This window comes from Macaca thibetana, chromosome X (assembly GCF_024542745.1).
Source record: "Macaca thibetana thibetana isolate TM-01 chromosome X, ASM2454274v1, whole genome shotgun sequence".
In the NCBI taxonomy this organism is placed as follows: domain Eukaryota; kingdom Metazoa; phylum Chordata; class Mammalia; order Primates; family Cercopithecidae; genus Macaca; species Macaca thibetana.
The window spans coordinates 15,096,452-15,121,769 of NC_065598.1; the positions used below are offsets into that span (position 1 = coordinate 15,096,452).

The window sequence follows — 25,318 nt, forward strand, 5'->3', positions numbered from 1 at the left end:
GGGTAATGGTGTGAAAACAATATTTAACTCAAATGAATTGTTCCGTTTGTTGTGAAATTTCAGGTATTATGCTCCTAGATGGAGGAAGATTTTATTTTATTTTATTTTATTTATGTTTTAGATGATGATTCTTGCTCGGTACACCTCAAATTACACGCAGTTACTCCACTTTGATGCAAATATACCCTTTTCACACATGGGGCTTAATTTTTCCTTTGCATAAAAAGGTTTGGCAACCCATTCTGCAGGTAGCAAGTGGTCTATTGGGGGACAGAAGCTTCCCTCTACCCACCACCAGCTCATCGAAATGAGAAAGGCAACCGCTCTAGAGTTAGATACACCCGCAGCAAAGTCCTGCTTTGCTGTGTCGCCTAATAAAATCATCTAACATCTCTGGATTTAAGTTTCTTGACCTGTAAAATAGGAGATCACATTTCTTTTCTCCTAGAGCAGTCACGAGCCACAAATGAGACACTCATAAATATATTAAAATATCTTATGCACAAACATGAGTCACTGTGGTTACACTAGGGCTTCTAGGAGGAGCCCTAAGATTCTGCTTCCCATTTAGTCTCCTTTGGTGGAATTTCCTGAGCAGTAGGTGCTATGTCCTATGTGCAGCTCTTGGTCATGCCCTGCTAGATCTCATGTGCCTGAGCAGCTCATGTGAAGACATATGAAATGTAAAGGAAGAGCAGAGAAAGAAGCAAAAACACATCTCCTAGCCCCTCATAAAACTGCAGAGAGTCCCCATCACTACAGCTGCCATATGCACAATAAGTGATTTGTCTCTATGCACAATAAGTAGTTTGTATCAGTTAGTGATGCTTTGGGCTGCAGGTAAAAAGACATCAAACAGTTGCTGAAGCAAATCCACTTTTGTTCTTCTCCCACAGTAACAAATGCAAAGGTAGGCAGTCAGTCAAGGGCTAGTGCAGCAACTCAGTGAAGTCAGTAGGTATGCAGGCTCCTCCTAGCTTTCTGCTCTGTTATCCTTAGAGGCTGCTGGAGAGATTCCAAACCTTCCCAGAAGCCTCCCTGCAAACTTATGTGCTTATGTCACATTATCCAGAACTATATCTGATGGCCATTGATGTGGAGGCTAGAGACAGTATCTTTTTTTTCCAGTCTCTGTGCTGGAAGATAGTGAGAAAGAAGGTGCATGGGATTTGCTGTCAAGTTGGCCAACCAACCTGCTGCAGGAAAACAAAGAGGTTCTCCTGCTCAAATATTCTCCCCTACAAAGTTTCATTGTGCTATAATGACTCCTCCTGACTTTTGTGTCTATTATTTGGCTCAAGCATTATAAACTGAGGTAGACATTTAAGACAGAATTTTCCAGATGTTAACCTACACTTGGAAGGTTTGGGCTGATTCAGTGGTAACATAGGAGTGTGGAGTGTGTGTCAACTATCATGGTTCTGAATTCAACTAACCAGATGTGGAAAAAACGTGCCCTTCCTTCCAAAAATTAAAACAGAAGGGGGTTTTGCAGAGGAGTTGGCACCTGTACCTCGTGATGTAGTAGAAAAAGCCTGAGGCTGAGTCCCAGGTCTGCTATTTATTAAGCTTGTGAACTTGAGCAATTGTACTACCTTTCTGCACTTCAGTTTACCTAACTGTGTGAGAGGTATAATAACAATAGCTACCCCTCAGGCTCTTGAATCGATTAAATTAGAGGACATGTGTAAAGGAAAATATGTAAATGTAAAGTCCTATAGATATATGAGTATATGAGTTCCTCTTATTGTCATTATTAGGTGGTGAGATTGTTGCAATGTTGACTTTTGGATTTGGTTGGAAAAAGAATTAGTTACCCAGGAAACCAAATCCATGTAGTAAGGAAATAATAGGAATCCCAACACGCGGAGGCCAGGAGCTTAGAGAGTAGGAAGGCAAGTAATGTGCTCAAGAGATTGCAATGGCCATTTGGAACCAGAATTAGAAACTTACATTTTATAATTTTAACTCTTTTTGCCTTTTGTGATTTCTGCCACATGAAAACGCCAGCTTTTCAGCTAAACTGAGCTAAGTTAAATTAAGGGAATGATATCACTAAAGCCCACTGTTTATTGAACACCTACTTACTCTGGGTCAAACACTGCTAGCTGCTTTACATACATTATCTAACAGCCTCCCAAAGACCCAGTAAAGTAAGTATTATCTCCATACACTTCCTTGAGTCAGGACTGTAAAGGAGAAGCAGAACTCTCCTGGGATCAACATAAGGAAATCTCAAGATGAACATTAAGTCAAGAGAGAAAGAGTTAAAGGCACACATAGAACAAGCCCTTCTCACCTAGATACTCTTCTTAAAATATACTAAGATCTTGTAGGTTTCTCTGTTGTATTTCAAAAGAGGCTAATTTGTTATAGATTAAAATTTCATTTATTTGAATTATACATTGCCCTATTCCTGTGGCTTTTTAAAATATGCACATATTCCTAGGAAAGTAGCCCCATAAACCATTCATTCCTTAGTATAAGCATGTCAAAGTCACAAAAGTCAAGGAAGGGATGAGAAGCAGTTCTAAATTAAGGGAAGCAAAGTGCCATGTGTGATTTTGAATTGGATCCTTGATCAGAAAAAAAAGTGAGTGATTATAAAGGCCATTATTGGAATAATTAGAAAAATTTTTAAGATGAAATATTTATTAAATAATAAATGCAGGCATAAAAAAGAATGAGTTCATGTCCTTTGCAGGGACATGGATGAAGCTAGAAGCCATCATCCCCAGCAAACTAACACAGGAACAGAAAACCAATCACCGCATGTTCTCACTCATAAGTGACAGTTGAACAATGAGAACACATGGACACATGGAGGGGAACATCACACACCAGGGCCTGTTGGGGGATGGGGGGCAAGGGGTGGGAGAGCATTAGGACAAATACTTAATGCATGGGGGGCTTAAAACCTAGATGATGGGTTGATGGGTGCTGCAAACCGGCATGGCATATGTATCCCTATGTAACAAACCTGCACGTTCTGCACATGTATCCCAGAACTTAAAGTAAAATAAAAATTAAAAAATTTTAAAAATTAATAATAATCACATTGTATCAGTGTTAAATTTCCTGAGTTTGATAACTGTATTACAGTTGTATAAGGGAATGTCCTTGTTAATATAAGTTATGTACTGAAGCATTTATGGATGACATTATTTAGGTCATACAATCTACTACTTCCTCATAAATTATTAAGCACAATATAATGATGATTTTAAAAGTGAAAAAATAATACATATGTACAAAGAGAAAGTGATAAAGCAAATGTGACAATCAGTTAATAATTGGTGAATCTAGGTAAAAGACATATGGATGCTCATTGTATTAATTTTATTCTTGCAACTTTTCTGTACATTTGAAAATTTTCACAATAAAAAGTAGATAGAAGTGTATGTTTATCTGGGCCTTTTTAAAGAACTTTTTGCTAAAATTTAGCCCCACCCTTCCCCTTCTGCCACAAGAAAACACCATGTGCTATAACCCACTCTCTTTCTTTACGGATATATCTCTAAAATCCTAACATCAGGCTGATCTGTATATGCATTTTACTAGTTATTTTTTCTTCAAAACTGATATGTTATTGTGTTGTTCTCAACATACTCATGGTTAGACTTTTCTTTTTTCTTTTTGGCTTATTAACTGTTGAGTGAAAGACCTATATCCTTCTGGAACCATTTGCTCTTACCTTGGTTGCTGGCCAAATGGGGTTTTTATTGTTCTGTGATTACAGCACTTACTGAATATGTTTCTCCTCTTGGATCAACGTTTGCTAATGTCTTGTTTTCTTCCTGTCTGCTCCTCAGAGATAAGGGGTAACCCCCATCTGCTGATCAAGTACCATAGTGGGTTCTTCGTGGACGGGAAGTTCCTGTGTTGCCAGCAGAGTTGTAAAGCAGCCCCAGGATGTACCCTCTGGGAAGCATGTAATGTGTGATTCCTCTGTTGGACTGGACCTTGGGTGGATAGTGCTCCATTAGGCTAAACCTGCCAGAGGCCAGAAGAGCTTGCCAGAAAACAAGATGTGCCAGATTGGTTGGCATCATGAAAATTCAGCCTTGCAGATGCTATGTGACAAATGAAATCTCATTCTAGGGTCAATTGAGTCATGGCCATTAAGATAATAACAATATTAACGTCTGCCATTCTTTCATTTCATGAGAAACATTTTAAAAATTTTAATCATTAATCAAGCAATGAGCTGTTATTTCCTCCCATAATTTTTATTGGTTCAAGATAAACTCCAAAAAGGTAGAATATGTTGGATATGTCATCATGGTTCAAACAGCTAGGTTTCCAGTTTGATAAGAAAACCAGCTCGCTCTTCTTATAAATAACAAAAATCACAAACTGAAAAACAACATTCTTTTTTTAAAAAAAAAAAAAAGAAAGATATAATTTAAGTAACACTTTTCATCACCATATATACTAAAATAATGGTCAACTTTTAAAATATATTTTTAAAGCAGTTTGCCATTCTGTATATGTGTGTTAATTTCTTAATGACATGAGAGAAGGGGTTGCTTTATGTGAAATCAGGTTCTATCCAGAGTTGTATTCCCAGGGAAACAAGAGGGACTTATATATATTTAAAGTTTATAATTATTTAACATAAAGTTGTCGAAAAATACAAAATAGGAGAACTTATTTTGGTACCAGTTTTACCAGCCTGGACAAAATATGCCTGGATTACAACAGCTTTACAGAATTGAATGAGATCAGCTACAGAATAGAACTTCATGAACTGGAAAAGATACCGGCACATAAAATATTTTTTAAATTCACTTCATAACAGTGTTGATACCCAACAATCATGTTAATGCTACTACTGGTCATTTTACCCCCAAAAAATCAATCAATAAGTATTCATTGTGTTTTCCATCTTAATTAGACTATACAATGAATATTTATTAATCTCAACTAGATCACATTGCTTTGTATACTCATGAATTATAGTGATTTAATGAGCTCTACAGATTGGCTGCACATGGGCCTTCCCTCCACTGTAAGGGACTGAGGATTAATGTCTCCTTATGGTGTTAATCATTTTCCCCAGTGGTTTTGTCTATGGTCTTTTATCATTACCTAGCGGGTCAGATTCCAGCTTTGACCATGCCCTAACTTTCTGGAAGGAGCAGGAAAAAGGCCAGAGAGAGCACTGCCTTGGGATTGCCTTCCTAGGCTCTGTCTGGATGACACTCGGCATGTGTTCTGGGTGCCACAGGTGCTGTGCCTCTGAGGAAAACTACAGAGTGTAGAGGTGTTGCAGTTCCTGAGCAGCTGTAATACTGTCTATCTGTCCAAGTACAATTTATTCCCTTGGCTTCTGCTGAGCTACCAGGAAGTCCATGGGCATAACAACTAAAAGAAAAAGTTGGGTGTCTTTATTTCTTTTTGTCCAAGATGCCTTGATCCACCCTTTTTCCAGGATACATGAACTACATAGGAGCTGGGCCTTATATAGGAAAGCTACAGAATCACTCCAGATGTTGCGTCTGGATTCACTTAATCTGGAGTATTGCTCACACAAGCTGGTTCATTCTTTTAATTCATAACATTGAGTGTTTCTCTTTGTTTTGTTTAAAGTTCCTTCTGATATTACTTTGTTTTAATGCTCAGATGCTAATCTGCATATTGCAGTCAATGAAGAGAAATACAGAGTTCCTACCTTCCCAGACAGAGTGGTAAGTCAATATTTTAAAAATGTTTTTCATGGTCAGGATATATTAAATAAATCAAGAGTTGCCAGATTCAAGACTAGAAAATGTGGAATTCATTTAGACTTCCCAGCAAAGAGAGAAAAACCATGAGCTCCAGACAATAGCTATGGGTGGTATTGAATAGTGGATTCAAATATAGAACCATTGTAATATCTGATATTTTTGTATTTAATTGTTGTGTCTTTTCCTAGCCAGTAAGCCCATAAATAGTCACCAAAAAAATGTGTACATGTGGGAGATGTCCTTAAGATGGCATCACACATAACAGGCAGCTGTTATTAGCTGTCATTCTTTCCTTACCATCAACATGGCCAAGACTGTTTCATGGAAGTATCCTGGTGTTGAAATGGAACTCTATAGGACAAAAGCAGAAAACAATATAATTCTTTCCCTCCATTATCCCTTCAAAACTATTCAGTGGGCTTTCTTCCCCGCTTCCAAATAAAGTCTTTGCCAGATTCCATAGTTTTGCAGTCACTCTGAAATGATAAAAATTTCCCCATTACTTGTAATCATGAGAACAGCCTCTGAATTGTTCCACCCAATGTTATTATCATATGACTGCAAACATCATTCCAAGTTAAACATCCTTCACCTAGCTTAGGCCTGCATCTCCTGGCAGCCTGCTTTTGGGGAGGGATTTTGGAGTGGCTGAGGTTTATGGCCCTTTCAGAGTTAGTTCCAAGGAAGACGAGGTCTAATTTAAAAAAGACACACATAGCTGTTTCTGTCATGATGTGGTGGTGGTATCTGAGTGAGTTTTCCAGCACTGATTCTTTATCTCATGGGAGACTTTTGGGAATTTCCTACTGAAGGGCAGATCCATATGTAGTTTTATGACAGGGGAGAGATTTTGATCCTCAGCACTTGGATTTTCAGATTTTCAGCCCTCAACCTTTCAAGATGGCTGTCAGCCAACTTTTTCCCAAGGGTGGAGTTGGCCTATAAGAAAACAAACAAAACCTTGATTGCTCTGGTTAATTAAGCTGTATGTAGCTCTTTCTTGAAGTACAGGCTACTGTTCTCTTTTTGCTCCGCTCTCTTAGATTCATAGCCACAGCCTCCTGTTTTTAGGGTTCCCAGGCAGGTGTGAGCCTCCTCAAATGCCAGGATACACACAAAATGGCTTCCCAGTGGTTCTCTAGAAGTTCACCTGAAAGCAAGGGGATATCTCCACCCGCCTATTGGATCTATGGTGTCTTGGGTACTTATTTTCAGCTACACATATTCGCACACACTTACTTCTCTCTTTCTAAGTAAAAGCAACATAATTTTTGTGAATCAACATGAAAGACAAAAATAATCCATGATTGTAGTAGACTGAATAATGTCCCCCAAATTTCATGTCCATGTAGAACCTCAGAATGTGACCTTATTGGAACTAGGATCTTTGCAGACATAATTAGTTGAAGATCAAGATGAAATCACACAAAAGATGAGAGTGGGCCATAAATCCAATGACTAGTAAGATGAGAGGACACAGAGAGATACACAGAGGAGAAGGCCATGTGAAGACCTAGGAAGAGATTGGAGTTATGTTACCACAGGCCAAGGAACACCTGTTTCTTAGTCCATTTGTGTTGCTACTAAGGAATACCTGAGGCTGGGTAATTGATAAAGAAAAGAGGTTTATTTGGCTCACCATTCTGCAGGCTGTACAAGTAGCATAGCACTGGCATCTGCATCTGATGAGGGCCTTAGACTACTTCCAGTCTAAGGAAGGAAGGGGAGCTAGTGTGTACAGAAATTGCACGGTAAGAGAGAAGAAACAAGAGAGAGGGAAGGGAGGTGGCAGACTCTTTTCAATAACCAGCTCTCATGGAAAATCATAGCGTGAGAACTCATTCACTACCATGAGAATGGCACTAGGCCATTAATGAGGGATTGCCCCTATGACCCAAATACCTCCCGTTAAGCTCTACCTCCAACACTGGAGATCACACGTCAACATAAAATTTGAAGGGGTCGAATATCCAAACCATAGCAACTTGGAAGGACCAGAAGCTGGAAGAGGCAAGCAAAGATTTTCTCCTAGAGGCTTCAGAGTAAATACAGCAATGCTGAAACGTTTATTTTGACTTCTAACCTCTAGAACTGTGAAATAATAAATTTTTGTGGTTCTAATCCACCAGACTTGTAGCAATTTGTCATGGAAGCCCTAGGAAACAATTATAATGGTTAGGAGTTTTTACTTTGTTATTAGCAACATTGCTGTTTGGGTTTGAAAATATGTTTCAGTCCTGAAGCTTGAAAAGTATGGCCCTCTAAAACACCTAGGAGAAACGCCCAGATTAGGCAAATCTATAAAAACAAAGGGTGATCAGTGGTTGCCTGGGACCAGAGTAGGGATGGAAATTGACTGCAAATAGGTATGAGGGATCTTACTGGAGTGATGGAAAGACTGGGTTGTGGTGATGGTTACACAAGTTGATAAATTTACAGAAGTCACTGAATTCTGCACTTTAAAAAGGATGAATTACCAATAAAGTTTGTTTTGACAACTCTAAGAGCAGAAGATAATTTAAGAGCCAGAAACCATTGCATCTAGTCTCCAGCAGGGAATTTTTTGGCCAATGTACTGAAAATTATCAGTTAGGCAAATCAGTGGCTAAGGGTTCATAAGCCTGTATTGATTATAAGCTTCCCAGATGAACCATGGATCAGAGGGTATCATGTAAAGTATGTTTTTCTTTGTTTTGTTTTTTACCAGAGTGTTCAGTAGAGGGCTTATTTTCTGAATGGAGGAAATAAAAATCAGCTCTCTAGCTGTTCTGTTCTAAGAGATTTCCTTAAATGATTTCCATTTAAGGAACTTCCCAGTGCATTTTTCTTTGGAGATAGCCCACTTCACAGCTCATAAATAACACTGTGCTGCATAATTAAAATTTCTAGAATGTCAAAGCCTTAACTCCAAGTAAATGAAATTTCTGAAAAAGTAAAATACAGCATGACAAAAATGTTAAATGCATCTCTGTCTGTCACACACGCACAGACACACACACACACACACACACACACACACTGTGAATTTTTAACTGAAGTATAACATGAACATAGAAAAGCACACAAATCCTAAGTGTTCAGCTTGATGAATTTTCACAAACTGAACACTTCTCTATAATCCACCCTCAGATAAATAAACACAACATCACAGAACCCCAGGGACACCCTGATGTTCCCTTTCAGTCATTACTACCCTCCAAAAGTAGTTGCTAACCTGATTTATAACATCATAGATTGTTTGCCTGATTTTGACTTTTATATGAATGGAATTATAAAGTGTATAGTCATTTATTGTGTGTCTTCTTTTCTTTAATTTATGAGATTTGCCTTTTTTTTAGTATGTGATTGTAGTTTACTGTCATCATTGTATAGAATTCAGTTGTGTGAATATACAACTGTTTTGGTTTCTTATTACTGTTCTAACAAATTACCACACAAATTTAGTGGCTTAAAGCAACAAACATTTATTCTCTTATAGTTTGGAAGATCTTATGTCTAAAATGGATCTGCACAGCTGTGTTTCCTCTGGAAGCTTTAGGGAAAAATCTGTTTCTTTGCATTTTCCAGTTCCTAAGGGGTATTTACATTCACTGGTTTCTGGCTCCTTCCCCCGTCTGCGGAACCAGAAGGTCGCAGCTCCTCTGCTGTCTAATCTCTGCTTCCATCCTCACAGCTCTCTAATCTCTGACCACCTTATCTCCCTTTTATAAGGGCCCTTTTGACCACATCAAGCCCACCCCCACAAAATCCAGAATAGTCACCCCATCTCAAAATCCTTAACTTAATTACAATCTGCTGCAAAGTCCCTTTTACCATGTAAGCTATTCACGGATTCTGGGAATTAGGACATGAACATGTTCGGGAGACCATCATTCAGCCTTCAACAACCACAACATGTTTATTATTTTATTCTCTTGATGGGCATGTAGGCAGTTTCTAGTTTTTATCTAATTAAAATCTGCTATGAACATTCTTTTACAGGTCTTTTGGTTTCACTGTTGGGTATATATACATATAATTTATGAGTCATAGGGTATGACCAGATGCACATCCAGATTTACTAGATTCTGCAAACAAATTTCCAATGTTGTTGTACCACTTCATACTCCAACCAGCAAAAGTATGAGTTCCAGTTGCTCCATATCCTTGCTCATACCTTTCTTCTTTCCTTGCCTCTTTCCTTCCTCCCTTCCTCCCTCCCTTCCTCCCTCCCTTCCCTCTTTCCTTTCTCTTTCTTTCAAGAACTGATATACTTAATTGTCAGTTCCCGGTACCTGAATCTGTGCCTCACTGTGATGTGTTAAAATCTCTTCCCTTCCAAAGCTGAAGATACCTCGGGCAGTTCCTGTTCTCAAAATGGATGCACCATCTTCAAGTACCACTCTAGCCCAATACGACAACGAATCAATGAAAAACTATGGCTTCCAGCCACCATCTTCAAGTACCACTGTAGCCCAATATGACAGCAACTCAAAGAAAATCTATGGCTCCCAGCCAAACTTCAACATGCAGTATATTCCAAAAGAAGACTACCCTGACTGGGGGCAAGAAAGAAAACTGAAAAGGTAATCCCCAGCTTTCAGACCAGCTGCCCAGCATGTAGAGTAAACACTACCCCACTACCCTGAACCTCAGCCTCAAAGCTGTTAATCCAGGCCTTAGGCTGTCCTCTCAGAAAATGTTCAGTGCTTGAGCCAGAAGCCTGGGGAAGCAGTGGCCCCACTGGGGCTGAGAAGCATAAATTTTCCATTTAGATTATCCAATCTAATGATCTCAATAATGCATGATCATTGTATTCCCTTCCCTTTCTCCTCCTTCTCCCCGCAAATATCTCCACATTCCAGAATACAGAATCTTTGAAATCTATCCTTTATATGAAAGAGCTTAGGATGGGCTTACTTCTGCAATGTGCTTCAGTGTCACTAGCCAGATGGCAAATAGCATTTCAAGCAAGGCCATGGCTTGCCTTCTTGGAATGTACAACCTCGCCTCTCCTGACCTGATTAGTCTTCTCACAGTTTTTAGCCTAAAGATTCTATCTAAAGCCAGAATTGAAAATTCCTTGAAGGCAACATGTAAATCGTGTATGTATATATCTCTTGGTCTGGCACCGAATTTGCCCTACACTCGATGCCAAATAAATGCTGAACTGAATTGCAAGATGACCATATGGAAAGGGTCAAGTGACTTCCCTTCCTTATTTCCTGTCTCAGACCTCCTTCCTATCACATTGTCTACTCTCTGCCATCTTCTCACTCGGTTATCAGCATCCCTGCAGGGAAGTCATGTCTGCCTTTCCCCACAATGGATACAGATCATCTCTCTCACTCACCATGTATCTCTTTTCATAGTTATTTTTCCTGTGTCCTTTTATTCCTTTGTTCTTTCCATCCTCATCATTTTTGCCTAAAGCCAATTACTCAAAGTTTCAATAATACAGGGCCATATGGAATTTGAAATAATGTAAGTGTATTCTTCTTGATTTTTTTTCAGTATAATAAGCCATGGTCCCTTTCATTCCAAAGTGGAACTAGAATCCTAGTGTATTAATCCTGGTGCCCAAGGGATGGGATTACATTTGTGTGCCTGTAGCCCACCGTTCTTGTGGAAGGAGAGGATCAGTAAACCCAGATGCAAGGAGAGTGGAAGTCGTGTTAATGGTGTTCCAGGTCCCCTTCCTGACAGAAACTCCAGTGATTCACTGAGAGAGGTGTGAGGTGAAACTGACTGACCTGTTTTCAAATAACCAGGAAGAACTGTTGATTCACATGGGGTTGCTGCCCAGCTACCAACTCATAAATTGCTGGATCCAACCTTTATTTAAAATGTCAATATTTTGTTCATTAAAATATTATTTATCTTGATTATTGAGTTTTTGACACTCCCCTAGATTTGCACCTCCTTAGGTTTGGTCCCAACTGTGGATTTTCCCTAGAACTTCAGGAATCTAGTTATTTTAACAAAGGATTGATTCTCTCTTAGCATGAGCAGCATTGCATCTGAGAGTGAATTATAATAATTGCTAAAAGGCCTTCATGGAGCTTGACTTTTTAAAGTGCAGCCATGATTCTCAGCTCATATATGGGATAATACTTTTTATCAACTTTCTGTCATTCTTATAATCTTCCCCTGAGCTGCTTTTTAATCTGTTTTCTGTTTAGTAAGATAATCTATGCTCCTATTAAATCATTCAAATATTGCAGAATATTCCATTTGCATTCCCCTAAAATGTTTTCTATGCCCATGTGGCCATGTGCATAAAAAGCAAGTAAGTTCTCATGATACAGTCTTTGCCATTTGTTCTTTTCACTTGACATCTTCAGCATTTTTCCTATTTGAATACGTGAGGATACACCTGACTTTTAAAATTTCATTTTCATTTAATTTTGGTAAAATATACATAGCATAAAGTTTACCATCTTATTTTTGAGCATACAGTTCAGTAGTGTTTAGTACATTTACATTGTTGTGCAAATTACCTGATTATTTTTAATGTCTGTAAAGTACTCACTATATAGCTATTGGGTAAACCTAAGTGATGCACTATTGATGGACATTCTCTAAGTGTTTTTAGAAACAAGGCTAAATAAAAGCTATTCTAGTGGGCAAGGCTCTTTGGGAAGCTTTGGCATTTTAGAGTTTAAGGGCTTTATCTAGGCATTCCTTGAAATAGAGCCAGGGGAGCATTTCCTTGCTAAGGAAGCTTGTTTCTATGAACTGTGGTTTTGAAAAAAAGTCTGGACTATGAAGGCAAACAGGAAATAGGTCCTACATTCCAGATAAAACAGCCTTTAGACTCTGAGAGGTAGGCACTTCTTCATGCTCTGCTTAATACTCCAAATAAAAGAGATAAAATGATCTATGGCAGAGGATGATGAAAATCCTGCTTATCCATCTGTGTCCAGAAGGAGTAAAAAGATCAGCATTTTCAAGAATTTTAATTGTAGTCACATTAGCAAAGAGGAAAATAAATTATTTTAAAATATATAAGTGACAGAATGCTTGCATATCTATAAGAAAATCAGGGCAAATCCAATCAAGATGATTTATTAATCTAGATTTTCCATTGTTTGGGGTCATTATGAGCCATTATTAACAATTTTCTTTTGTTTAGGAATGTTGCCAAACTACTGCTTTTATTGGAATGCCTGAAAGAATCAAAATGTGAAAGTAACTCATTAGCTTAAATTTCCCAAACAAGTGAAATGTGTGGGTCAAAATGTCAAATAAAGCTAAAACATATATGAACAAAATTACTTCTGTCATTTAAAATTTATAAGTAGACATATGTTTATAAACTTACAAAATGTCTCTTTTTTGCAGTAGCAGCAGCAGTGAAGATGTTGCAAGTAGTAACCAAAAAGAAAGAAATGTAAATCACACCACCACAAAGATTTCATGGTAAATCAAATTCAGATATTCCTCTACATCCAGAATATGCTTCCATTTTCAGGAAAACTTAACAAACTTGCAATGATTTTGCAGCTAGGCTTTGTACTTAAGGTAAATATAAAGCAAAAAAGTCTATGTAGTTTGCCTCTCTAGACCCTGAATGGATGACTTTTGGGTTCTAGTTTTTCTTGCACTGACTTTTCCTAGCCAGCATCCATGACATACACCAGTAGTAGCACGGACATTAGTATACCTGACCTAGGCATCTCTAGAGGGAAGAAACGCAACCTAGAATTGAATAACTCTTCCATAAGAATAGCTATATACACAACCCAATTTTTTTTTAACTTTATACTACACCCATCTCTGAAGGAGTCTTCATCTATTTCATGAACCCACTCTTTGGAAAAAGTCAAAAAAATACAAGTTCCTCTGGGGGCTTCCCGGGGATCTCCTGTATCAAGGAACCATTCTTTCATCAAAACTTGGCATAAGCCCAACTTTTGAGTGACTCTATCTTTACTGTTGCTGTGTTGATACCTTCCCAGGTGCAGAAGGAGAAACCTAACAATCTAAATGTTAGGTGGATAAAATCAGGGTGGGATTTGATATTGCATGGCTAGGCACTTGGATTATTTCTTGGTGCTTTTTTGCACTTACGTTTTTCTCATCTTTTCTTAAGGGGATTCCCTGAGTCAAGTTCATCTGAAGAAGAGGCAAACCTGGATGATTATGAGTGAGTATTGAAAGTCTTATGGGTTCTTCTAAAACTAGACATAGATACTTCTACTCTTTTCCTCAAAGACATGAAAACAGATGACTGAGACTGTCTCAGGAGGCTGTATTTACATGGGCAAACTCATGTAAGGTTCTGGGTCATTTTTCTAGGTGACAGGTGACAATGAGCTGGGTTGTTACCAATGAAAGTATTTTCCCCAAAACTGGATTATCTAAATTGGCTGCAAATACTCATTGGATTTATCATACGTCCAGCATCACCTTCATTTTACTTTGTCTTTGTAGATGTAGCATATAATGTTTCTGCTCGTTATTTCTTTCCTGGAGACCTCTAATTAAGGTGATGTTTGAAAGCTCTTACTAACATTGAGTAATATTTTTGGAGAAGTTATTAATGATGCAGTAATTTTACAGGGTACACCTTGAACATGGCAATATTTATGTCAACAAATCTCTATTCTTAGGGTGACCTTGGTTTTTTTTTTTTTTTTTTTTTTTTTTTTTTTTTTTTTAAGACAGAGTTTTGCTCTTGTTGCCCAGGCTGGAGTGCAATGGCACGATCTCAGCTCATTGCAACCTCCACCACCTAAGTTCAAGCAATTCTCCTGCCTCAGTCTCCCGAGTAACTAAGATTACAGGCGCCTGCCACCACGCCCAGCTAATTTTTGTATTTTTAGTACAGACAGGGTTTTGCCATGTTCGCCAGGCTGGTCTTGAACTCCTGACCTCAGGTGATCCAACCGCCTTGGCCTCCCAAAGTGCTGGGATTACAGGTGTGAGCCACCACACCCAGCTAATTATACACTTAAAATAGCTTAAAGAATATAATTAATTGTTTGTAACTCAAAGGATAAACGACTGAAAGGATGGATACCCCATAATCCATGATGTGATTGTTACACATTGCATGCCTGTATCAAAACATCTCATTTCCCCATAAATATATATACCTGCTGTGTACTCACAAAAATTAAAATAAAAATTACACCTGGACATCAAGCATAAATTGGACTTCTGGGCAAATAAGAATGTGTGGTCACCCCAAATATACTGAGGAGGTTGGCCTAAGTTTCCTTCCAAAATCTAAAGGTCCATCATTCTACAAATAGGGACAAATAATTGTCTCCTAGATGTAAAGATTAGTGTTAAGAAGAGGTGGGAATAATACAGCATATTGCATTTCTCAGACACTTGATACCAAATGGCACAGAATTCACTTGGACACTAGGATTATGCGTATTTCCAGTTCTGTTTTTGTACAAGTGTTGTATTATTGATTTATTGGTTACGTGTGAAACAGGAACTTTTCCAAAGTACGTGCTACTGTTTTCACTCCTCCTCTCATCTCTAACCCAGCCTGGCCCTAGCCATACCTGTTGCATTGGGGAAGATGTGCTGTACCCTTCACCTCTTTGTGGCATGGTCTCTTTACCACTTTCTAGCTCTCTTTCGGCTTTACTTTCTTCCCTAACATCTATTCTCAGGAAAGCATTGACGGAATAATTCATACTAAGGCATAAAAGACTGAGAATGACCAACCCATGGTCATTTCCAAAGATAATTGCACTTTAATGAAACACAAAGACTTAAACCAATGGGAGTGAACCTCTAATTGTGGATTGTAGTCTTTAGCATTTAAATAAGTTGGAAATCTTTCTCTGATTGGGTAAGCCAGATATGACCATTTAGACAGTCTCTATTCCCATCTTTTCTGAATGCAAGTGGTGTGTGAGAGACAGACATTGAGGAAATTCTCAGGGAAGACTTGTCCTCTTAAAATCAAAAAGATACCAAAGGGAGCTCGGGATTATAGGGCTATAGGATCTGGGACTCAGTCACCTCACATTGTGCTTGATGCTCTCCCAGCTTCCTATTCTATTGGTGTCATGGGAGTTTTTGTTTTATGGCCATAATTTCATGAGCAATTCCAGTCAATTCCATTAAAGGCAGAAGCACTAAGCACTGAGATTTAGATAGAAAATCATGTGTTAATGAACTAGACTAGGCCAGGCCAGGCACAGTGGCACATACCCATAATCCCAGCACTTTGAGAGGCCGAGCTAGGTAGATCGCTTGAGCTCAGAAGTTTGATACCAGCCGAGGCAACATGACAAAACTTTGTCTCTACAAAAATACAAAAATTAGCCAGGTGTGGTTGCCCATGCCTGTAGTCCCAACTACTTGGGAGGCTGAGGTGCGAGGATCACTTGAGCCCAGGAGGTCAAAGCTGTAATGAGCCGAGATCATGCCACTGCATTCCAGCCTATATGACAGAGTGAGATCCTGTCAAAACAAAAAAACAAAACAACAACAACAAAAAACCACCTTATGCCTAGGACTCTGCTGCTCTGTCATTGAAATACTAAAATATTATTTAAAACAATAAGAGGCAGGCCTCAGCAAAATTATGACACAGGCAACGTTTGTATGTGTGGGGGGGGTATAATGTATAGGGTATATAGGTTATATCACCTTGCCTCTCCAGGTCTCTCTCCTGATTCCTGATTTTCTTCCTTCTATTCCCCTGTAGGTATATATCTTGTATCATAGCTCCTGAAGGGCCTTTTGATTAGCTAGTATTACCTTAAAATGTTGACTAATAAGAAAACCTATCAGTTAATATTTCAAGTATTAGTTATACAGTATCCATAATGGTAGAGTTGAAAGAGACTTTCAGACTTATCAAGATCAACCCTCTCCCTACTTTTACGGGTAGGGAAGTCCAAGGTCAAACAAGGCCAAGTGGCTTGTTCAAAGTTATACAGTTACACATAGGGAAGTTATGCCTAGAACCCAGACCTCCAAGCTGGGTGGCCTAAGGCTCTTTCTATTTTATTGAACTGTCCACCAGCTTACAACCCTTCCCAAAACTCATACAGAGATTATACAGAGAATCACTTCCTATCTATTCCTGCCAAGTTCTGAGATACCTTCTACATTGAATTTCTCCTACAACTCCTCCCTTCTGCCCTCACCCTCCTCTTGTACTTCTTTCCTCTGCAAATGTTATCTTCTAGCCAGTCGGTCCTCCCACTCACCCAAACCCATGCTACATCCCACCCCGTGCCCTACTTTTACTCATTTCCTAAGTAGGACATTCTGTCTAAAACCCAAAGGCCACAGACATTGTTGCCCTCACATGAGAAACAGCTCTTGGCCTGTTGAGCTCCACATATAAAGTAAAAGCATTTGATCTGAAAATAGATGTTATCATCATATTATTACAAGGAAATTATATGACTGGAAGATAAGGGCTTTCATCCTTGGCAGCCCTGACTTTCCTCTTGGAATATTCTTCATAGGTCTAATCTCTAACCCTTACTCAAAATGGTAAAATGTAGGAAAACTTAGAAGTCACCCAGAAGAAAACCAAAGATTCCTAAATGCCAGCCCATTTAAAAATTAGATGTGCAGACCCCACCCCAACATCAGAATTTGGTAATGGGGACTTAAGCATCTGTAGGTTTGAAAAGCTCCTCAAATGATTCTCTTGAGCAGTTAGGCTTGGAAACCCCTGAGGTAAGCCAATGCCTCATTTTACAGATTAGAAAGTTGAGTGTCAAGCTATACAATCTAAAACTTATTGATTCTCACATATAAATTTTTTTCCTTTTGCAGCTGGTTTGCTGGTAACATCTCCAGATCACAATCTGAACAGTTACTCAGACAAAAGGTAAATAGTCTTGTCTTTAAAACAGCCTCACAGAATCTCTTTGTATTTTGGGGTCCAGAGGCTGATGCATTTCTCATAGAAACCTTGCTGCTAATTATATAGTCAAGTCATTGTAGTGTTGCTTGTCCAGTCTGTGGGTTGCCCGACTCTTCATGTCTAGCCACTACTTCTGTGTCCATTATTTATTGCTGCATAATAAACCACTCCTAAATTTAGTGGCTTGAAGCAGCGGGATTTATGATATCTCGTGATTCTGTGAGTCAGCTGGGCCAGCAGTTCTTAGGCAGGTTTTGCTTAGGGGCACACCTGTGGCTGCATTTGGGTGGTGAGTTGACTGGGGGCTTGGGTTTAGCTGAGGCAGTCAAGTGGAGTTCCACAGTTCTTCCCCAAGCAGCCTCTCCATGTGCCTTTCTTGGGCCTCCTCACAGCATGGTGATCTCAAGGCAGTGGTTGAAGAGGACGAGCCCCACGGTGCAAGCACTTTTCAAGTCTCTGCTTTCGTTGTGTTTGCTAAGGTCCCGTTGGTCATAGCAAGTCACATGACTCAGCCTAGAGTCAGTATGGGAAGGGACTGCTCAGAGCATGAATAAAAGAAATGATTTATTGGAGGCTGTCAATGTAGCCATTAACCTGAGCTCTGTCACTGCTCATTAGCACCTAGACCAGAGTATAGCAGATGTGATACAGTATATGTTTATCTGACTTTATTACTAATTAGTATGGAATGCCAGTAGCAAACTCTTTTGATTTCTAAAAATGACACTTCGATATAGTTTAACCTGATAAAAACACTAAACACTACACTTATTTCTTTGAGGGGTGCTAGTGAGAATGTAATGACTTCATGTGGTGTTTTGTCACATTCATAGTTTATAATCTGCTCTTTCTGAACCTTCATCGCTTAGTATTAGCACAAGTCATTGAGAAAGACAGCTTGAGTGTAGAACTTTAACAACTGATTTATTCTGGATGTTTGGTTTTCTAAAACCTTCCAAGGGCATGATACGGTGATACATGGTTCGAAATTGCATTTCTTAAAGATGAAAACATTAGGCTTACATAAGCACAACACCGAGAAAAGTATGTTATAGCGTTAAACATTAATTGGAGAGGAAGTGTTCACACACATAGGGAAGATCTGTAAAGAGATTGAGTGAGAAACCTGTACCTTTGTGACATATAAAGTCAATCAAAAAGATTTATTTTCCAACTACCTACCATGCAAAATCATTTTCGAGAATAATGAAAATATTTTCTGTTCCTTCTATATTTTCCTTCCTTTTTAGGGAAAAGAAGGAGCATTTATGGTTAGAAATTCGAGCCAAGTGGGAATGTACACAGTGTCCTTATTTAGTAAGGCTGTGAAGTAAGTATGATAAGGATTTATTTCTTTTACCTTTCTGCGTATATTCTTTGAATATGCTGGTCACAGTCACATTTTGGGATAAGACATCATCTTTAAACTCTGGAATTTTAAATCAAAGTATTTCTGTTGAATGTGACCATTTGTAGTTGCCTCCACCACCCTCACCCCACTGCCCCACCATCCTTGCCCCACTACTTTCAAGAGGCCATTCTCTGGCTAATCCTCTCCTGCCCCACCCTAGGCAGTAACAGAGTGCCCAGAGCACAGCATGCCTCAGTAAATGTTTATTAAGAGACTCCTGGGTGATTCCCTTTCATTTAGGTCTAAGCCTAGAAAGAAAAAAAAAATAGCAGTGGAGCCTCTATACTCTCAGCCCTAGCCACCTGCTGAGCAAAGGTGCCTATTCCAGTGTCCAGTTCTTAGTAAGTCCTTCCACTGGGTTCGGAGTTAGCAGAAAGAAGGTTGACTCAGTGCCGCTGTGTTCTCTAAACAGCTTCCTTCCAGGGCTCTGTCCTCTTTGTGTGACTAAAAGTTCTTGTTTGAGGCCAAATTTCTAGATCCAAATCCTGGCTCTACTATTTCAGGGCTTTGTGACATCGAGCAAGTTTCTCAGCCTCTGTGCCTCAACTTCTTCATTTGAAAGGGGAACATAATGATTGTTACGTTCCATGAGTGGAGTGAGTTAATTCATATGTTATATCCAGAACAGTGCCTGACACATAGTAAGCACTTAATAAACTAACAGTAATTACTATTATTGTGGTTGTTGCTGCTGGGGAAGAGTAGTTCTACCTGCTGCACTCCCTGTACCCTAACACTTGGGCATAAAAGACACCCCATAGTCATCTCATGCAAATCATCATCAGAATCCTTCTCCAGAGTTTTACAAGCCACTTTCTTATTGGTAGTTAGCTCTTTTTTTCCTTCTGATCATCCTCCAAAGCAAATGGGAAAGCTGTTTTTATTTACACCATATTGCAGATGAGAGGATTGAGGTTCAAAAAGAGCTTATGAAGACCTACCTGGAGCTAATAAGTGACTAGTTGAAGCTGGGCTTCCAATAGCCAAGTCATATTCCTTCATCTACACCTCTGTGTTTACACTGAACCCCCAATGTTTTGGAATGAGAATCTGGTCAAATACTGATTAGGATCTTTTTTAAAAAATTTCTATGTGTGCGACTCTTTTTTAGCAGCTATATTGAATGATCGTCTGCCTCGGTGCCTTCTTCATGTGCCCTACCCCACAGTGCATATATGTATATTTATAATAATTAAGTAATAAAAACATTTTTTATTTTGAAATTTTTTACAGAGTGCCTACCTACACTTGAGATAATAGGATGTACCCTGAATTGTCCCACAGCACTTTCCAATGCCAGAATCCACGTCCCCAGTGTATCTCATATATTATTTTTCACATGGTAACACCTGGATGCTGGCTAAAGCCAACCCAGTAAGAATCAGGAGAAGACTTTGTTGACTGAGTATCAAAAGCTTTGTGGTCCTCTGGCCCTGCAGTTTCAGCCAAACCTGGTATCAGATGTCCTCCTAGTCGAGTTTCTTGACTCCAGATTCATTTTTTAAGGTAGCCAGGTAGATAAATCAGCAAATAGATAAAGAATCAAATGAATACAGAAGCCCTCTTTTATGAAACCTCATCAATGGCCTTCAGTGAATTGTATGCTGACACCAAAAGCTGATTAAACATTTGCAGCAAAGAGAAGAACCCTTTCTCCTTTAGCACTTGCAATTTTTACTCGGTTGATGTTACAGCAACAATTTTTAAATTTTTTTAGCTTTTATTTTAAGTTGGTGGGTACATGTGCAGGTTTGTTATAAAGGTAAACTCTTGTCATGGGGCTTTCTTGTAGAGATTATTTCATCCCCCAGGTACTAAGCCTAGTATTCAATAGTTATTTTTTCTGCTCCTCTCCCTCCTCCCATCCTCCACACTCAAGTAGGCCTCAGTGTCCACTGTTTTCCTCTATGTGTCCATGTGTTCTCATCATTTAGCTCCCACTTACAAGTAAGAACATGTGATATTTGGTTTTCTGTCCCTGTGTTAGTTTTCTATACAGCAACAATTTATTAACTGTTTCTTATATGCCAGGCATAACCATATAGGGTAGCTAGTAAGTGATAGAACTAAAATCAAAGCCTGGCTCTTGACCACTATGTAATTGTCTACAATGTAAGACAGGTGTATCATTCCTGATTAGCTTAAATCAACGTGCATCAAGTCAGCATTATTGTATAAAAGCAGAGGAAAAGAAAAAAGTGTTTTATGTGGAGAGGGTACAAGTTCACATGAGGAATTAAAGGACATCCCCACCTACTTCATTCTGCATGCCCCAAAAGAGCCTCCTTCCATGTTTTGGGGTAAGGATACCCAACAGCCTAATCACCTTTACCTCCCTCATTTCCACCTCTGTTATTATCCTATAAGATAATTTATGCTCAGAATAATGATCCTGAAGAACTGTAAGCCTCTTGATCATCAAAGAAAGGTTCCGGTTTTATACACTTACTAAGGGAGGAGAAGCCTGGAAAGTTGGAATTTTACTGTACATGAATTCTATATGTGCACCAAAAGATACATTGGGTTCAGAGAAGAACTCTCTTCCATAATTACTTTTATAGTTACACCAGGTGTCAAGACTGAGAAAAACACCAGATGCCAAGACTGAGAAACCCTCCCTGACTTCTCTCTCCAAAATTTGCAAATGCATCTAAAATAATTATTTAACCCTGCTTAATCAAGTTTTAATTGTTTATTTAAAACGTTCTAACATTCTCTCTGTTATTAGTGATAAAAAAGGAACTGTCAAACATTACCATGTGCATACAAATGCTGAGAACAAGTTATACCTGGCAGAAAACTACTGTTTTGATTCCATTCCAAAGCTTATTCATTATCACCAACACAATTCAGCAGGTAACTTATTTTAGTTTTTCCTTTTATGGGCCCTTGTTCTTAAATATTAATTTTCTTGGATAATACTGACCCTCCTAATATTCTTAATTATATAAGGAACCGTGAAAGTAGGAAAAAATCCTCTCAAGTCTTTTGCCTATCATAATTTTTAACTTACATTCCTAGGAATATAACGTGATTGTCTCCTTAATGCCAGAAAAAATGAAATTGAGTAAACTAGGTGACTTAGAAAGAGAAATTCTCTTTATAAAAATATTTGTAGGATTTTTCTGTGTATAGAAGCAAGAGGATTATAAATTTAAAATATTATAGAAATATACATATATATCATTGGATCATGAACCAATTGTCTATTATGACAGGGTTTTCTGCATGCTGACACTAGCCCTTACTAATCATTACATATATAAATAGAAATTATATATTATGTATATACATTACATTTTTAGAGAGATGAGATCATTCTACACATATTGCTCAGCTTGCATTCTTTACTCCACATGTCTTAGAGGTTTATCCATGCGAATACAAAGAGTTTACTTTGGTCTATTTAACAGCTGCGTAGAATTCTATCATAGTTACCCCATAATTTATTCACCTAGCCCTCTGTTGATTAGCAGTTGGATCATGTCCAATATTTTCACATTATAATGGAAGTTTCAGTGCACAATTCTGCATGCATAGCTCTGTCCATCTATATGAGTGGTTTCTATAGCCAAATCCCTAGAAATGGAATTTCTGAGACAAAGGCTAAGAATACTTAAAATGTACAGATTGCCAACTGCTTTTCAGAAATGCACAATCCTACTAACAACATTTTCTCTCATCCTCACCAACACTGGGTGTTATTAATCTTCTAAATTTTTGCCTAATCAACTGATGAAAATACATCTAGAAATACCCTCTGTTTTCTAGAATAGTGCCACTTAAGAGCAGTGGCTGAGTGAATTTCCAATTTCCACTTAAGAGCAGTGGCTGAGTGAATTTCCAATTTCCACTTAAGAGCAGTGGCTGAGTGAATTTCCAATTTCCACTTAAGAGCAGTGGCTGAGTGAATTTCCAAGTGAGTAAAAATAAGCCATAAGCTCAGCACTAAATTTGTACTACTTTATATGACTTGATTGCATGCATGTAGGTAAATTGGCCTCACTTCTGGCTTTCATTTTGGTTTCTACTGTTGTGTTTCCTTTGCTCCAATTTCCTCAATTGTTTATTTTAACCTGTAGTACCTCAGAAGTACGTTTTGGAAAAGATATTGGACAAACAGATATCTCTAAGTGAAATGATTCCACTGCAGAGGATGCACAGGAAACTTCACAGGATATCAGTAGAAAATATTAAGATGTTTATTTAGATTTGGATTTTTATCTCATTCTCTTACATTTTCTGTTTGTGATTGTATTTTTATAATTCACACCAAATATATATTTTATAGAAATGTACTAATTTTTATATTTTAATTAATTAATTAATTTAGCTGATTAAAGGTGAAGAATTTTTATCAAGCAGAGAAACAAGAAAAAAACGTAAAAGTGAAGGATTTTAAAAGTTTGGAGACCACTCGTATAAAAACCAGACAAATATATAGAAAAAGGAAGGTGGGGAAAACTACATGTGTGATAGGTCCCTTGACCTGGAGAGCATTCCACATTTAAAGCAAAAAACATGTATACATATATTTGTAATGGGTTCTTTCAAGCAACTATTAAATTTTATAATTATTTTAACCCAGTTTTACCATAACTAAATATAAACAATTAAAATGACTTGACCACTTAATGAAACTTAGTAATAGGTTCAGTTTTTAAAAATTCAGATGGCTTATTATTTTTTATCCTTCTGTATTGTTTGAATTTTTTGCCAAATGTATGTGCTTTGTGTATACATATTTAAGCATAAGATGGTAAAGACATAGCAAAAAAGAAGGGAGAGAATTTTTAAAGATTCCATCATGCAATTAATTTCTATGGGATTTTAAAAAATCACATACAGTGTTTTAGTCATCTAATTTTTGCTTTGCATTGAGCTAATTAGTCAAGTTAAGCACAACTACAACATGAATGGATTCTCTCTCTGCATTACAACATTCTGAACTCTGCTTTTTCAGCCACTTTGGAGAAAGACTAGTTGTGAACCAATGTTACATAATGTGATGGGATATGATGTAATGATGTGATATGATGCTGATTCCATTGCAGGCATGATCACACGGCTCCGCCACCCTGTGTCAAAAAAGGCCAACAAGGTCCCAGACTCTGTGTCCCTGGGAAATGGTATGGAAACATTCCTGGACTCTTAAACTCCATTTTCCATCATTTTTGATTGAATAATATATGGTTAATTTACTGACCAAAAAAAAAAAAAAGGAGGAAAGACAGGAAGGAGGCCTCTGCTCAGATTGTATCAGGAAGGATTTTCTTTTAAAAAAAAAAAAAAATCTGTCCTCTCAACCTAAATCTGTAAGCTTCTAGCATCACCAAAAAGATCATCAATTTGTTTTCTCTTATTAGACCCCATTATTAGCCTCCAGCACCCCACTGTCCTTTCTTTTTCCTGGATTTTGTGCCCACTCAGCAGAGCTAGTATCCAACCTTATGTTTTAGGACGATCACATCCACCCCGATCACAGTTTAATTTTTTTATTTAAAAAAATCTAACAATGTTTTACCAACCTAAGGACATCGAGTACGTTTTGATGCTGAGCCTCTCCAAGATGCCTCTGATTGGCAAATTGTTTTTGCTCTGAGCCTTCTTGTCAAATAACTGTAGCTACTTCAAGAATAGTGTTGTCCTGGTGCCATCGTCAAGTAGCCACAAGACCACATCACTAAGGTTTTTTTTTTTTTTTAATTTATCAACTTAAAATAAAAAGTCTTGTTTATATTGTCACTGTGAAACTCCCATTGAAGAAGAAATCACTTGGGAAGCTGTTAGCCCCAGAGCTTTCTATGCTCATCCTAAAGAATGTCTGTCTTGCCTTGTTAGGAATCTGGGAACTGAAAAGAGAAGAGATTACCTTGTTGAAGGAGCTGGGAAGTGGCCAGTTTGGAGTGGTCCAGCTGGGCAAGTGGAAGGGGCAGTATGATGTTGCTGTTAAGATGATCAAGGAGGGCTCCATGTCAGAAGATGAATTCTTTCAGGAGGCCCAGACTATGACGTAAGTTTTTCCCAAGGAATGGCTCTTTAGCCCTCATCATGGGAGGGCATTAGCACTAATAGGCCTGCTCTTAACTTTGCAAGGCCTAGAGCAAAAGTCCACATACTGTATCATAGACATAAATATTTAGAAGTTATAAATCGGACTAACACACTGTTAAATCAAATCAGTCTTATGCTCCTACTTTGACAAATATACCTTCATAACAACCTGAAAGGCCATATTCAAATTTAGAATTTCCAAGACTCTACAAAGAAACCAGCCTTTGGCCTATGGTCTTCCAGACTCCACCCCTGCCCCTCTCCCCCTACACCCAACTCTGTCTT

General features: G+C 38.3%; 2 protein-coding genes across 5 annotated transcripts in view; one reads left to right on the forward strand and one right to left on the reverse strand.

Annotated features, from left to right (window-relative positions):
- PIR (pirin) overlaps positions 1–25,318 on the reverse strand; it is a 517,051-nt gene that overhangs the window by 130,125 nt on the left and 361,608 nt on the right. The window lies entirely within an intron of this gene.
- BMX (BMX non-receptor tyrosine kinase) overlaps positions 1–25,318 on the forward strand; it is a 54,699-nt gene that overhangs the window by 11,711 nt on the left and 17,670 nt on the right. For 2 of the 4 annotated variants that reach the window (XM_050777630.1, XM_050777633.1), the window contains exons 5-14: positions 3,813–3,932; positions 5,626–5,690; positions 10,053–10,294; positions 13,053–13,130; positions 13,804–13,857; positions 17,478–17,532; positions 18,819–18,898; positions 21,708–21,835; positions 24,034–24,108; positions 24,821–24,992. In XM_050777630.1, coding sequence (XP_050633587.1) covers positions 3,813–3,932; positions 5,626–5,690; positions 10,053–10,294; positions 13,053–13,130; positions 13,804–13,857; positions 17,478–17,532; positions 18,819–18,898; positions 21,708–21,835; positions 24,034–24,108; positions 24,821–24,992 — 1,069 coding nt within the window. The remainder of the gene's footprint in view (positions 1–3,812; positions 3,933–5,625; positions 5,691–10,052; positions 10,295–13,052; positions 13,131–13,803; positions 13,858–17,477; positions 17,533–18,818; positions 18,899–21,707; positions 21,836–24,033; positions 24,109–24,820; positions 24,993–25,318) is intronic. The other 2 variants (XM_050777631.1, XM_050777632.1) reach the window with 2 other exon arrangements.